General features: G+C 40.8%; 2 protein-coding genes across 2 annotated transcripts; both read left to right on the top strand.

Moving 5' to 3' along the window:
- Positions 1-1683: 1683 nt before the first annotated feature.
- LOC148815818 (G protein-coupled receptor 4-like) lies at positions 1684-4525 on the top strand. Its single transcript, XM_088904702.1, has 2 exons — positions 1684-2631; positions 4352-4525. The coding sequence occupies exons 1-2, from the start codon at positions 1684-1686 to the stop codon at positions 4523-4525; spliced, it is 1122 nt and encodes a 373-aa protein (XP_088760828.1).
- Positions 4526-14354: 9829 nt separating this feature from the next.
- Positions 14355-15266, top strand: LOC148815817 (G protein-coupled receptor 4-like). Its single transcript, XM_088904701.1, has one exon. It carries the CDS (start codon positions 14355-14357, stop codon positions 15264-15266), a length of 912 nt encoding a protein of 303 aa, XP_088760827.1.
- The last annotated feature ends 290 nt before the right edge of the window (positions 15267-15556 follow it).

Raw genomic sequence — 15556 nt, 5'->3', positions numbered from 1 at the left:
TGAAAACATTCTGGCAATTGGCTTCTGAGAAAACTGGCCCTGGTGTGCATGTATGTGTATACTTGTGTCCTGTATGCTCTGTTATGGACTGGTAATCCTGGGTGCTGGTTGCTTGCCAGGTTGGGCTCTGGCTTCGTCACAACCAAATGCCAAAAGCATTTGATCAATATCCAAAATACAGTCAACTCAAGAATTATTGGCACCCTTCAATTGAGACCACAGGTTTTCAATAGGATTCAAGTCCAGAGACTGAAATGGCCATTGCAAAACATTGATTTTGTTTTCCCACAACCATTTCTATGTTGATTTTGATGTATTTTTGGGGTCATTGTCTTGTTGAAAGGTCCATCTAAGGCCAAGTCAGCCTCCTGGTAGAGGCAGCCAGGTTGTGGGCTAAAATATCCTGGTTCTTAGTGGAATTCAATATGCCATTGATCTTAACAAGAGCCCCTGGACCTCTAACAGCAAACAGTCCCAAAGCATCAATGATCCACCATCATATTTTACTGTGGTTAACAGGCGCTTTTCCTTGTATGCAGTCCTCTTTTGTTGCTTTTTCTAAAAGCATGCATAGAGTGATAAGTTACTTAGTATACTGTATATTAAACCAAACTGGGGATATATATTATGATTTGAATTTTGAAAGTTTTATGACTTGTAAGTAAAACAAATAAGCTAATAAGCAGTGATTATTAATTCAATTGATCATTATATTTGCTGTGCAGTAGCATGATGATCTTGTCATCACAGAACTCTGTGGTGAAGGATTCCATAATGTGTGAGGCAGGAGAAAACAAGAAACCCATTAAACATAATATTCAATAATGATGCAACTGGGAGCACCAAGTGCCATCTTGTATTAAAATATATGTAAAATATATAAAATCATAGGCTAACCTATTGATATGCCATTTCTGAGAAAATCAACTGATTCTGTTACAGCCTGAGGGAATGCTATTGGAAAGGAGCTGGACATGTTTTGGACAGCTCAGCTGAAAGGGCTGTTTAGCATAATCATTTCTAATGCTTTAGTATTTCTATTGCTTTAGCTTATAGTACTGTTTGTTTTGACAGCTAGACAAGTTTGAGAAAAAATAATATTATCTGTATAATATAATAATATTATCTGTATCTGGATATCTGGATATGGCCAGTTTATTTATCATCTACAAATATGTATATATGTATGGGGTTATCACACGTAGGTAGAGCTTTGACACATTCTTGAAGTCCAATACATATTTTTCCTCTAGTTCCTGAAATGTATATTGTGTTTTATGTGTCTATGTATATATGGTAGGTCTGTATGCATACAGTGTAAGAGCAACTCACCAAGTCAAACTCCTTGTAAGTGGAAACTTGGCCAATAAAGCGATATATCTATCTACAAATCAAAACTCTCCACCAAACAACTGTTTTATTAAAAAAATACAACATTTACTGGAACATAACTTCTCATTTAATTCCATTATCAATTTAAGTTACCCACCCTTTTACATCTACAACTGTTAACATCCCAATGGTTCCTTAAGTTTATTGATTTAGTCTTGTCATCTTTCTAATTTATTTTGGTCCAATTCTTTATGTTGGTGGCCTGTTCTTCGTGCTTAACATTTTAAAATGGTTCTCCATTTCACTTTTCTAGATGTTGCTGATTGGACTGCAATTCTTCTGCTATAAACTATGACACATTCCTCCTACTCAAACTCAACCTCCTCCTTCAACAACAGCCAGATCAATGCTTCAGGCAATATATGGGAACCGTTTGATGGATGTGAGGAAATGCCTGCTGGTCTTCTATTTGACTTAGGAGTGCAGATTTTCAATGTTTTTCTGGGTATACCAGCCAACATAATGGTCATGTGGCTTTTACTGAAACACAAAAATGAATCCTCCACTTCAGACATCTTCATTTTTAACCTCGCTGTTCTAGATGGACTTTTTGGCTGCATGATCCCTCTGGGCCTAATTAATATATATGTGCTTCAAAGCAATGATGCCAAGGCTGCTCAGAGGTTTGCCTATGGTATAAAAGATATGGGAAGTCCCCTGTTTCTTTCCTGTATCTGTTTAGACCGGTACATAGCTGTGCTGCACCCCATTGCTTTCACAGGCCTCAAAGATCACAAATACAGAGCAGGCCTGTCAGTGGTGGTGCTGGCCATCACGTTAGCCTACTCCATCACCAAGGCTTTCAAAGGGACTGAGATTGAGAACTTTGACAAGATATTTACTGCCAGCATCCTGGCTTCCTTTGCATTCATGATCTTCTGTAACATCTCCATCCTGTGGGCACTGAAGCGATCTGGACCAGGGAAAGATGAGATGCACCCCATGAAGAAGAAGGCCTTCAAGATAGTTCTTTCTATTCTGGCTACTATAGTGTTTAATTACCTCCCACCTGTAGCTCTTTTTCCATTCCAGAAGTATTATGATGCCAGTGCATTTACATGCTACATCGTGCCTGTAGTCTTCTCCTTTGTCAACATCAGCAGCAGCACTCAGCCCTTACTCTACCTGTCCAGAGTGGAGAACAAGCTGCCTTGTTTGTTACACTCAAACAGTAAGATGTGTTGTTCAGCTCAGTCACTCTGCCTACAGCTGCAGCCATCTAGAATGCGCAAGTTGTCAGTTAGTATGCCGTAGGAAACACTGTGGCATGCCTAATATTGCAGAGCCACAATGTTTTTAATTGTTTTGAATAATATGATGTAGGACTGCATTACTTCTCTATAAAACTGTGAAGTGTGCTAGGACTCTTTGCCACCACAACTCTATACAATACCATATAACACTAATATCCTCACACTCCCATTTATTATTTTTAAGTAACTTAAATTATACTGAATTATTAGTAATAGAAAACAGAGATAATCTGATTTCATATTTTGATAAAAAGCTTATTATATACATACTGGCTTTAAACCACACAGTATCATACTACCTGTATATTTAAAAGCAAATAGACACGTATTTCTGTGTGTCAATTTCAGAGTAGTGATATCAATGACTGTCAGGCATGAACTTTGTAGTAAACTGCATTGTAGCTAATACAAGTGTGCACTATATTTAGATCAGTATATTTAATGTGTTAATATAACATTTTGCCATTGAGGTACTGTACAGTGTGCTCCAAAAAAATGCAATATAATTATGCATTTATATATTATATAATTATAACAATTACTGCAAAACAGTGGTGTAAGTAATGACATCTAGGAGAACACAATATGAAAGAATGGTGATAATCAGTACTATTCTATAGCTCATGTACTGGGGATATTATTTAATGTGAATTGTTTGTGGCATGTCTGTAAATGTTAACTTTATGTTCAGGTATTTTGTTCAGGGTGAGGTGGATACTTTGCATTTGAGTACCAGTATTTTCTGTTTTGTGAATAGTAAAATTAAATGCTTCCAATAATGTAATCACAAGAGTTGTTGTTTAATCTTAAAAAAGGAAAATTTGCAAATAATTACATTTATATTTTAACTTTTACTACATTTATTTTTAATATTATTTAATATCTAATTGATATTTAAAATGAACAAACATGTCACTATACTGTAGTATACATATTACTTATTAATGTATGTTATTATTAGAAGGGTTTTTTTTGCTAAAGAAACTACAATTTGAACAAAATGGTTGGAAATTGACTCAGGCATGCCATGTGGTAAGTGAGTTTCTAAGAACTGCTGGATCAGCCTAAGAAAATTCACACCACCCATATTCCATATTCCCATATTCCCCCAGGGCAATGGCATGGTGGAGTGTCTCTAGTCATGGAGGCACATCAAAAAGAATGAAAATGCAGTTTACCTTGTTCGTCCCCTCCTAGCTGGCAGGTCAGCCATACAGTGCTCCCGTGCCTGCACCCCAATCCTGCTAATGTTAGGTCAGAAGCTGGCTTTAGTCAGTACCCCAAATGTCCCTGTGCTTAGGATACTTACAGCATAGCTCAGGGAGGACCAACAAAAGGCTCATGAATACAGAGCCAAGTGAGCCCAAGCAGTAGGTGAGAGATACTCAAGAAACTACCCACGTGAAGCCCAGAGGCACCCCTGTTCAGCCACAGGAGAAATTGTGGGTATACAGACCAAAGAGAGCTAAAGACTGCAGTCCAAAACTTGACACTAAGTGGGTTGCCTCCACTGCTGTTGAGAGGGTGAGTGAAACCAGCTACAGTGTCCTTTTGCACATCCGGGGCTGTCAAGCCATCCTTGATCAGACCTGTATGCCCCCTTACCAGGGGAGGGTTTGCTCAAGCAGCTGTGCCCCAGAATTCTTTCACCCTGCTGCCCAGGCCCCTGATGTGGAGAGAGAAGCCTCATTCTTTGCTCTTCCCAGTCCTCAGCACCCTGTCTGCACTGCTGCCCCAGCGCCCTGACCATGTCTGCAGACAGAAGGGTGACACAGCGCTACTGGCACTTTGAAGTCACCCTCAGGTCAGAGGGAGCTGAGGGGGAGCAGTGGAGTGGCCCACCTTTGGAAGTAGTCTCTCTGGGAGCCTCTGAACCCTGACCCCTTTCCCCTCACACAGCCAAACTGAGCAGTTGCAACTGTTACTCACTCTCCCCTCTCTTGCCTCCAACCTCTCTCCTAGTCCTCTGTCGGTCAGTGTCAGGCCTGTGTACCAATAAAAGGGCCATAAACTAGTGAGCTCCAGTTACTGTCTCCTGGTTCTCCTACAATACCACTGCCTCTGCAGGAGAACTTCCAAGACTTCATTAGAGTCCTGTTTTCTTTCTTCTTCCTATTACATGATAGCATGAAGATTTAACCATTCTTACTGTATGTACCACATTGGGGGATTTTCGTTTCAGTAATGGGGTTAAAAATGATTTTAGGGACAGCTGTAAAAATCTGAATTAAATGCAAAATATGTATAGAAATACGTAAAGAAAAAAAATGTATATTTTGCCCATAATCATTTTTATATAATGATACAATATGCAATGTTAAACATAATGTAATACATTTTGTTAATACCAGAATATACATAGGCTACAACAGGCATGCATTATTTACTATATTGATAGTTTGTACTGATGAATTTATTGTAAAATAATAAAATAATTTCACTGGATAGTTTCGAACAGCTTGCTGATTTCTTATATTTTGTTCCAATATTGGTTAATGTTCTGTAAATGTACCACAATAACAGAACCACCATGGCTCTAAAGCCATATACTGTATATACAGTATAGTGATGTAGCAGCAATGCTTGTTAATAAGACAGAATTAAGCGTTGGTATGCTGTCCTAAAGGAGGCCCCATCTCACCCTCCATCTCTGTGGTGCAGCCACAGAGAAAGTATTCATGCAGGCTGATTTAAGATGTTTTCTTTTGATAAGGAACAAGCTCCCAGACGGGGATGCACTTAGCTAAGCCTGGCTATCATGATCAATGGTCATCCATTGGCGCCTATCAGTCTAGGGAGTGCCGAATGGACATCTGGACTGCATTCCTAAGTGTCAAGAGTAAGTGACTTATATCTCATCTTGACCAACCAATCAGGGACTGGCAGGGCGTGGTAATACCACGTGGGTCTCCAATGCCCGCCAAACTCTCAACCAATCAGCACACATCTGGGTCTTGGTCAAAAAGGGAGCGCAAGCTCAGATCGGGGCTCTCCTTGGCCATTTTCGCGCATCCTCAGAGACAATCACGTGACAACTGCTGTTGTCTGCAAAAGGACTTGGACTTTGTTCTAAGCGCGAGGCCGAGGATCCCGTACGTACTCAGAATTCTACCAACGTGAATGCTCCGCTTGATCAATGGCAGCCTACAGTTGGACCCTCGTCGACAACCTGAATAGTTTATTCAGAAGCAGCGCTGGACCGGGAACGAACCAGCTTCTTCCCGGGCAAAAGAGTGACTTGTGAGGACTCGCGGTCACACTCTGTGCATAGAGACTTTCTACTAGCCAGCCGGACTGCTGGTAGATCCCCTCGGAGCAACGACTGCCCTGCGCGCCGCAGTCAGATTCCTCCGCCCGTCCTACTCCGAGCTGCACCTTGACTGGTTGGCCGGTAGCCAGAGGACGCTGACACAATGCCCATTGGACAACCGCTGCAACAGACGTTGCAACAGAGCCTGTCAGCTGGTTTGGTGTTCGTGCCGGGAGATTCCAAATCCATACACAGTGGATAAGTAAACCCCATGTTCTACATTGCGTCTCGAGAATTCAATTGTACCTCAACACAAGTTGTTATCAATTTAATTCATGAGTAATGTATTTACTTCCGAGTTTAGAGTAACAGTGGGTAATAACACTGATTAGCGATTTGGTAACCGAACGATATATATTGACATATATTCTCTGTTGTGTATCTCTTTGTGTTTGCATCTCTTCGAGATTATATACCTTGTATATTGATAACCCTCACAGTAAGGTCTGTGAGGCTGAGAGCTTAGCTGAAGTAGGCCACCACTTGCTAATACTCCTCCAATGCCATCATCGCTGGGTTCAGTGTCTAAGATGAAAAGGAGCTCTGGGTCAGGGTAGGCCAACACTGGCGATTTTGCAAGGGCAACTCACAGCTGTTCAAAAGCAAATTGACAATCCTTGTCCCAATGGAAACAAGCTCCTTTGAGTGTGAGACAAATAAGGTGTGGTGCAACATCTGCAAATTTAGGGACAAAATCATGGTAATAGGAGGGCAACCCAATGAAACTCCTTACATCCTTAACTGACTTCAGGCCAGGAGTTCACTATGGCCAACTTTTCAGGGTCTGCCCAATGACGTGCCCCAGGAAACGAGGCACTTGCTGCAAAAAAAAAAGCCTTTCTTAACAAAACCTTTCTTAAATTGTTCAGGGTCCCAGAGAATAAGGGTGCATGAACCTGTAGGTCATCCAGGTACACCACACACTCTGACCTGGGCATGTCACTTAGCACCTTTTCCAGCAGCTGTTCAAAAGTGGGTGTGGCATTGCACAGTCCGAAAGACACAGCAGTATATTGTAACAGACTCTGACCTACAGTATGGAGAAGGCCTGTCCTCTGTGGCTACCTTACCTTGCGAGTAGCTGCTGCGCAAGTCCAGAGAGCTGAACAAGCGGACCCTGAGACATAATCCAGTGCCTCATCAGGGTGAGGTCACCATAATGTTGTGGTCTTTGGTCACTTCTGGATGCTGCTCCCCAGATGCCCTGCACTGCGCTGTGGGTTGCTCTAGTCTGGCATGTGGGGTGACCTTGGAACCTCTGCTGTTGCCCTCCATTGTGATCTGTGGCTGCTCCTGAGCTGTTGCACTAGTACCAAGACGAAGATTTGACCTTTCACTGCCACTAGCCACTAGCCTGATGGGAACTCTGCATTTTCCACCTCTGCACCTCTTTAGTAATGTACAGCTATGTAGCACATTTTCCCATGCTGTTGACAAGTGGACTGCCTGACCCCCAACAAGGACACGAGGCATTGAGAGTTGTAGGTTCGCATGAACCTGCTGTAGGATGTCAAGTCCACGATGCATGAGTCTGCAATGACTGCAAGCCAGAACCAATGGTAGAATTGCTGCATGTCCAGAGAGACTGTCAAAGTAGTGGGGCAGTCTGCCCTGTGACTGTAGCCGAACGGTGCTGGACACAGCTCCTGGATGTAAGTTGGAGATGGTCAGATCAGTGTCCAAGAGGGCTGACAAAGCAATGCCTGCTATGGTGCACTGCACCATCAGCACAGGGACCCCCACAGATCCTTCCAACCTATTCAACCTATTCCAACCTATTCAGGTCTTTGGGTAATTGAAGGTGAAATGTGATGGGACAGTAGACCCCTGCTTAAGCTATCCTGCTGGTGTTTTTCCAGCATCTGTAATGTTTCCTTCTTTGGTGGGTCTGCCTGGCATACTGCCCAGCTGTCTGCACCTCCCCTTTTGAATTGGTCCCTGGAACAACGGATGTCTGGGTCACCAGCATCTATGGACAATACATTTCCTCTCCTTGGATGAGCTGCTCTCCCAGGATGGGCTCCACATGCTCTGCTGTGGCCAGAGCCCTCCCCAGAGTCATGGAACCAGCTAAACCCACATCCCGCTTAGGTGCTGGAGGGGTCAGGTTCTGTACAAAGTAGTTCAGAGCTAGCTGGTCCATAGTCTCACTTGTCCATCCAGGGAAAGCTCTCTTCACTAATAGATGGATGTCTTCTTTTTGTTGGTCTGTCTTAGCCAGACACTGCCCAGCAAATGCAGTGGCCTTACGTCTGCCAAAGCACATTTTCACTGCTCCCTTTAAGCTCCTCTAAGTCCCCCTTCCCCCTCTACTGCATTGCCTAGATAACTAGTCTGTTGCTTTGGATCCAAACTACTCACTCAGATCCCAGACATTTTCTTGCACACTTCCCATTCTATTATCCCATCAAATGGCCTCAGTTTGAATGTGGTCCCTGTTTGGTCCCTGCTGAAGAACGGCTGTATGTGGAATGAACTGCTGGGAGGGAGGCCGTTCCCATTGGGTGAGGCAGGAATTGGTAATCCTCCTGGGGTGCAGGGCATCGTCGGTAAGAGGGCATCTCCAGAGCTGCCTCCGGTGGGATCCACTGACTGATGCTGGTTGCTCCAAGGGGCTCCAGGCATTGGGCTGCAGACAAGGTTCTGGAAGGTGATCTAGACCTGTTTCCTAATTCCTTGGAGCTTTGCATCTCAGAGGAGAGGGGTCCAGGGCTCATCCAGCTGGCCTTGGTGAGCTGCCTCGAAGTCCTCGCCTCCATCTGCGCTGGGCTCCAGGTGAGGCTGTCTAGACTCTGATCCCTCACAGCTAGTCATTCCCGGGAGAAAAGTCCAGGCGTCTTCCAATGTGAGTTTTTATCTGAAATACCAGTTTGCTGTTTATTGTTTATAGTATGAATCTGTGATGTTCATATTCAAAGTAGATTCCTTTAATTGTGTCAGAAAATTAACCAGCAATCCTATTCTTGGCATTTTTTCAGTGCAGTATAGCCATATGGACTTAATCATTAAAATTTTGAAATCTTTTCACATCATGCAAGAATACAATTGAGAGGATTTTACAGAAATTTTTTACAGCAATTTTACAGAAAATGGGATAACAGGGAAGAAGTAAAGGCTGGCCCAATGAGGCCATTTGTGTAGCTGTTAAGGAATAGTAGTTGAAGAGGACTATTTATGTTAAATATTGCTATTGGAAATGATGTTTGTGATAGTTGTTTCAGAATGAGTTTCAGAGCTGGTCTCCAATGGAAGGAGTATTGCATGTAAGGGATTTGCAAGGGATTAAACCATGCTACATGTCTCTATTTTTTCTAAAGCATTGCTATCGAAATGTGGTCATAAAAAATAACGACCTTTAACAATTAACACCTAAAATCAAGCATGAGTGGGAATGATATGAGGGAGGGACAGGAGTGGTTTCCTGAGACGTCAGCCAGGTCCTCATAAAATTCCAAGGTGCTGCATTTACAAAGATCACAAATTGTGTCTGGTTTTAATACTTCCATATTATATATTAATTTCAATATTGCTGTGAATTTTCAAAGTGAAATTGATAATAACATGCAGGACCGTCTGATTGGAAACCAAACTTCATTGGCAGATATTTTGTGGAAGCAGTAAGTGGTAAGTCTTAATTATTTCTTCAGTTAGAAGATAATGATTGGCAAAATATTTATCACTGTATTGCATCCATGTAATCGGTCCTCATTATGAGTATTTTCCTATTCGTTATGACATTACTTGTATTTTAATTTTTGCTGTAAAGTGGATTCTGTGTAGGATTGTTTTCTAAATACTTACAGTATCTTATGTAACATATCTACCGGGTGGTTCTGTGGCTAAGAATCTCTGCCTGTGGCTGGAAGGTTGCCTGTTCGTATCCCACAGCCAGCAGAGGAATCCTACTCTGTTAGGCCCCTGAGCAAGCTCCTTAACCCCAACTACTCCAGGGGTGCTGTATAAATGGCTGACCCTGCCCTCTGTCCCCAAGCATCTCTCCCTATCTGTGTGTCTCATGGAGGGGAAGTTGGGGAAATTCCTAATACGAGAAATTGTATGTGGCTAATAAAGTGATCCTCTCTTAAATAGAAGCAAATCCTTGGATTTTGAAAAGGGAGCACTGCTTATTGTTGCAAATAACACATTCAGAAAGCTCTGGTCATCTATTCTTACACAGAATGAACAGGTGACCTCTGTCTACGAAGCTGTGGCTGCATATCTTACATTAACTATTTACTTCCACACAACCATGAAAGAGCTGGAGATCTGTGAAACGCAAAACTTTGCGCAGGCATATAATATCTACAGCAATATTTATGCTGTTGTTTCTTTAAAATGAAAGCAACCAATTTTCCAGCCCCAATTCAAGTTTTAATAAGCTTTTAGCAAGTTACACTTCAGTATTTCCAGGTGTTTACCATTGATTTTTGCGTTCAAACAAATATGCAAAAAATACAACACAAATTATGGCTATTGTGAATACAATTCTTACAGAATGAAAAAAAACACAAAAATAAAAATTAAATTAGGTAATCCCCAAACATCAGGAAAAACGATTCAAAGAAACAGCACATAAAGTTAAAGAGATGCTTCAGCTAAAGCCAAACTGACACACTCTTCTCTCACAAACCCATATGATATTAAATATGGGTATTCAAGGAGCACATTGGTGCAGTGGTTAGCATTGCTGTCTCACAGTGCCAGGGCCCAGGGTTCAGTTCCAGACATGAAGAGTTAGTATGTTCTCTTGTTTTGGTTTCCTCCCATAGTGCAAAGATAGTCCGCTAGGTTAAATCGAGGAAGATTGGCCCCGGTGTGAGTGTATGTTTGTTTGTGTCTGTGCCCTGTGATGGACTGGCATCCTGTGCAGGGTGTATCCTGCTTTGCATCTGTTGTTTGCTGGGATAAGCTCCGGCTCACCCGCAACCCTGAATTGGAAAAGGTGATTAGAGAATGGATAGGATTCCAGACCGACAAGTAACATCATTAAACATACTTGCATAGATAAAATTGTCCAATAGTTCTGCTTTTTCTTCCCTTACTGAATATAATTCTTACAGCACGTTATAACACAATAGCACCCAGTAGCTGTCAGTATTCATATTGATGCTGTCTATACGCAATGTCCTCTTGTTAGGAAATAATGAGTCAGTGAGGTCAAAACTGTTTCCTGGCTTTACAGTCACGCAAACTGTATTTCTGATCATGACCTTAATATGCATGATAACAATAATTTAGAATGTTTTATTTTGGGTAAATCAAATGTATACATTTGGACAAAAAACACACTTTAGCATAACACAGAGCTTTCTAGTGACATTAAGTATTGGGAAACATCTTAAACTTTTCAGTGTGTTATGTCATACAAATGACAGAAGTCCAGGTGTCTGTGTAGGAGGAGCCCTTTATTATATATGCATATGGGAGTCTAGCTCTCTTACAAGCCAGACTCGAAAATAAGTAACTAAAGATGGTCTTTTATACCCTGGAACAAACAAGCTAAAATGACACTCCCCCTAATAGTAATACAGAAATATGTCTATATATGGATTTACTGTACATCACATAAAGTTCATGCAAAGATTAGTGAAGCAAACTGTTTAGCACACCGCTCATATAACTGTGTCTCAATGAGCTTACCTAGTGACATGACATACAGCTCAAATGTACAAGTAAGCATAATTTCCCTGTATAAATGTTTGAGCGAAAAGTTTATAATAAACATGCAGAATAAGCATCTTATATCTTAGATCATGTCTCTTGGCCTATTGACAGAGACAGGTTCCACTTTATGTTCTGGTATAAAGCCAATGTTAGACCACACATATTTTGTTCCTTCAAGTGTAAGAGTAAGTACTTATCCAGTAATTTTCTGACCGCTTTATTCAATACAGGATTGAAGTCAGGGGGCACAGCCTAGAATGGCAAGCAAAAGACATAAAGCAGGGAACCTCCTGAATGGAATGCCAGTCCAGCACAGGACACACACAGCCACAGACATGCACACACTTACAAAATGACCATCAGTCTCAGCCTAACCCACTGACATCTTTCTTTCTTTGAGGGCTAAAGACACGGGCAGGTTACCTTTTCATTTCCCCTTAAATATATATATATAAAGTAATTCTGAAAGCTTGCAGTTTTTTAAATGCAGATTGATATAGCCAATCTGTAAGTGGGTATACCACACACCTTCCCATGTATGAGAAATACTATGTAAGAGAAAAACATGTTTTTGTCAGCCTCTGAGCCCGTCCTTGTCATTGAACAGCCAAGAAGATGAAAATCTGTTAGATGTGAAGAACATACAGCCTCTCCAGAGTGCTGGTGTGATGGAAGGCTAAATATCGACACCTGAAGGCTCCACATAGGAACTGCTTGGCCCCTCATCTCTCGTCTAATTTTATGTCATCAAAGCCCTTCCTTTTTATCCTCTGGAGAGGGGTGGCAAATCCTTATATAGCCTTCTCCCAGAGGTTCAAAATCCACATCCATAAAGAGAGTTCCTGAAGGATTTTCCACAGTGTTAAGCGTAGGCACAGTAAGCAAACAAGACCTTAAGGGATTCATTTCCTTTGCTTTGGTAAGATCACTATGTGCTTCCACTGTTGTATAAAATGTATTTACTGTTATATGTACAAAGTTTTGACTGTTTTACTCTGTTTCTATTTCTTATTTTTCTAAGTATTCATGTCTTATCTGGATTTCTATGCAGGTTTACAAGTATTCAGTGTTGTCTAATTGTGAATGACAACAGCAGGTTTATTTAGAAGAACGCCAATGTCAGTCCCTGCTCCTTATTTAAATTGAGAACCAATGCAACTTGTAAAACCAAAATAATTATTTCTGAAATCATGACTGAGGAATGTCAATTTCTATACAGTAAAACTGGAATGTAGTTTTAATAATCTATACTATACAGTACTTTTAATAATTAATGTAGTATACAGTAGTTTTAATAGCCGGAATGGACCAGGGGAACAGCATTCCATGTGATGGTGGAAAATTCTTTAAATAGAAAGAGACTGCATATTGAAAGGTATACAGAAATTCTTTTATATAAACATTCTTTTCTATGTATTTTGATTTTTATAAATCCTATTTTAATTTTGAATTGGCAGTTGAATTGGCAGGTTCCTCACTGAAAGGTTAACAGCCATTTTAGAGGCAATAAAGAGCAATTCTGTGTTTTCTAACAAATTCAATTTGTCAGCCTTCAAAGATATCTTTGTTAGAAAAAATGCAAATACGATAATGTTCTGTATATTTGAATTATATACACTGAACAATTTCTCATTTGATAACCTAAGAAGGAGGGCTTAAGTTGTTGGAATCATATAGTAATTTGTGGCCACTTCCTGAAAAGTTCAATGAAATGACTTCATTATTGCAAACCAACATTGCAAACCAACCAAATGTACTGATCTAATAAGCACACTGCGGAACTGGGGAATATATACCCTAATATTTAATATATACTTTTTTTAAATATTAAAGTTTTTTTAATATGATATAGGCATACAAAAGATATTTATCTACAGTCGTTGGTGGTACTGTACTGTATTTCAGACCTTGTTAGATTTGAAGTGTTTTTTCTTAGTCTCAGTAGTTTTTAAAATTGCATATTGGAGCTAGAAACCAGTATTCTATGTGTGTGAAGATATGTGACATCATACTTTCTAGGAAAATTCAATTGTTATCAGTCAGAACCATTTTCCACTAGTAATGACAGGAGGGCATTTGTGCCATTCATTTGAACTGCAGTCGGTTACAATTTCTGCCCATTTTAGTTAATCATATTAGTTTGTTCTTCACCTGTCTTAGGTTTGGCAGGTTGTCATCACATGTAAAATTATAGATGGTTCTCGTAGTCGTTATCCAAAAAGCACAAGGTAAAGTACATGAAAGTGAAAATAGCTTTTGGTTGATAAAGCCATTTAATTATTGCTTCATAAATTGTTGTTTTTCTTTTGCAAACCAAATTTTGGAAGCAAAAGTATATAAAACAAAGGACAAAAGCTAACCTAAAGTGTTGTCCTGATATTTTGCTTCTTTTCTGATCTGAAGTCATAATGCATTTATTATTTCTCTGGATTGGCACATCAGTGCACTGTGGTGAATTGAGACATGTTAAAGACTCCCACGTTCTTTTTTTCACCAACCAAAAAAAACATGCTGCTGATGATATTGTAAAAGGCCACTGATTATTGCTGAGGTACTTTCTAGAGTCCTTTAACTATCCTTTAAGCTTATTGATTTATTCTTCTCATCTTTCTTGGGTTCTTTTGGTCCAGTTCTTTATGTCATTGGTCTGTTCTTGCTATACATTTTAAATGCTTCTCTGTTTCACTTTTCTAGATTTTGCTGAATAGGGTGTGATTCCTTCACTGTAAGCCAAAATGGATTCTTCCTACTCAAACTCAACCTTCCCGTTCAACAACAGCAAAACCAATGTCTCGCAGAAGCCATGGACACCATTTGATGGATGTGATGAAATGCCTGCTGGTGTTCTGTTTGACTTAGGGGTGCAGGTTTTTAATGTGGTTTTGGGTCTACCAGCCAACATCATGGTCATGTGGCTTTTACTGAGAAACACAGGTGAATCCTCCACCTCAGACATCTTCATTTTTAACCTCGCTATTCTGGATGGCTTTTTTGGCTGCATGGTCCCTCTGAGTCTAGTTAATTTATATGTGCTTCATAGCAAAGATGCCAAGTTCGCTCAGAAGTTTGCCTATGGTGTGAAGGACATGGGGGGTCCCCTGTTTCTCTCCTGTATCTGTTTAGACCGGTACGTAGCTGTGCTGCATCCCATCACTTTCACAGGTCTCAAAGATCACAAATACAGAGCAGCCTGCTCAGTGGTGGTGCTGGCCATCACGTTAGCCTATGCCATTGCCAAGGCCATTGGGGGGATTGAGAACTTTGAGAAGATATTCACTGTCAGTATCCTCACTGCCTTTGCCTTCATGGTCTTCTGTAACATCTCCATCCTGTGGGCTCTGAAGAGATCTGGACCAGGGAAAGATGAGATGCACCCCATGAAGAAGAAGGCTTTCAAGATGGTTCTGTCCATCCTGGCTATTATAGTGTTTAATTATCTCCCACCTGTAGCTCTTTTCCCATTCCAGCAGTATTATGCTGTTGCTGTATTTACATGCTACATCCAGCCCTTCGCATTCTCCTTCGTCAACATCAGCAGCAGCACTCAGCCCTTACTCTACCTGTCCAGACTGGAAAAGGTGCCTTGTTTGCCAAACTCAAGCAGTAAGATGTGTTGTTCAGCCAAGTCCCTCTGTTTGCAAAGTTAAACTTTCATATGTCAGAAACATTGCATTGCAAATGTGTATTGTCGTATGACAAACAGGGTCCTCCCAGATGAATACTGAGGTTTGGCAAAGTTTACATCCTCACTGAGGAGATCTGACCACAAACAAATCCCCAATGTGGAATTCCCATCAGTGACTTGATGTGTCTACAATCCAGATACATTTTTGCAATGGCTTAGCCACTGTGAAGAGCTTTCTTTTAAGTGTAAAATTTTGTTTACACTAAATATGTTTTTGTTCCATTGTATATTTTTATTGTCTGTGGATGCCTA

The sequence above is a fragment of the Atractosteus spatula genome, chromosome 24 (assembly GCF_055471065.1).
Source record: "Atractosteus spatula isolate fAtrSpa1 chromosome 24, fAtrSpa1.hap1, whole genome shotgun sequence".
Taxonomy (NCBI): Eukaryota; Metazoa; Chordata; class Actinopteri; order Semionotiformes; family Lepisosteidae; genus Atractosteus; species Atractosteus spatula.
This window is presented reverse-complemented; position numbering and strand designations above follow the sequence as displayed.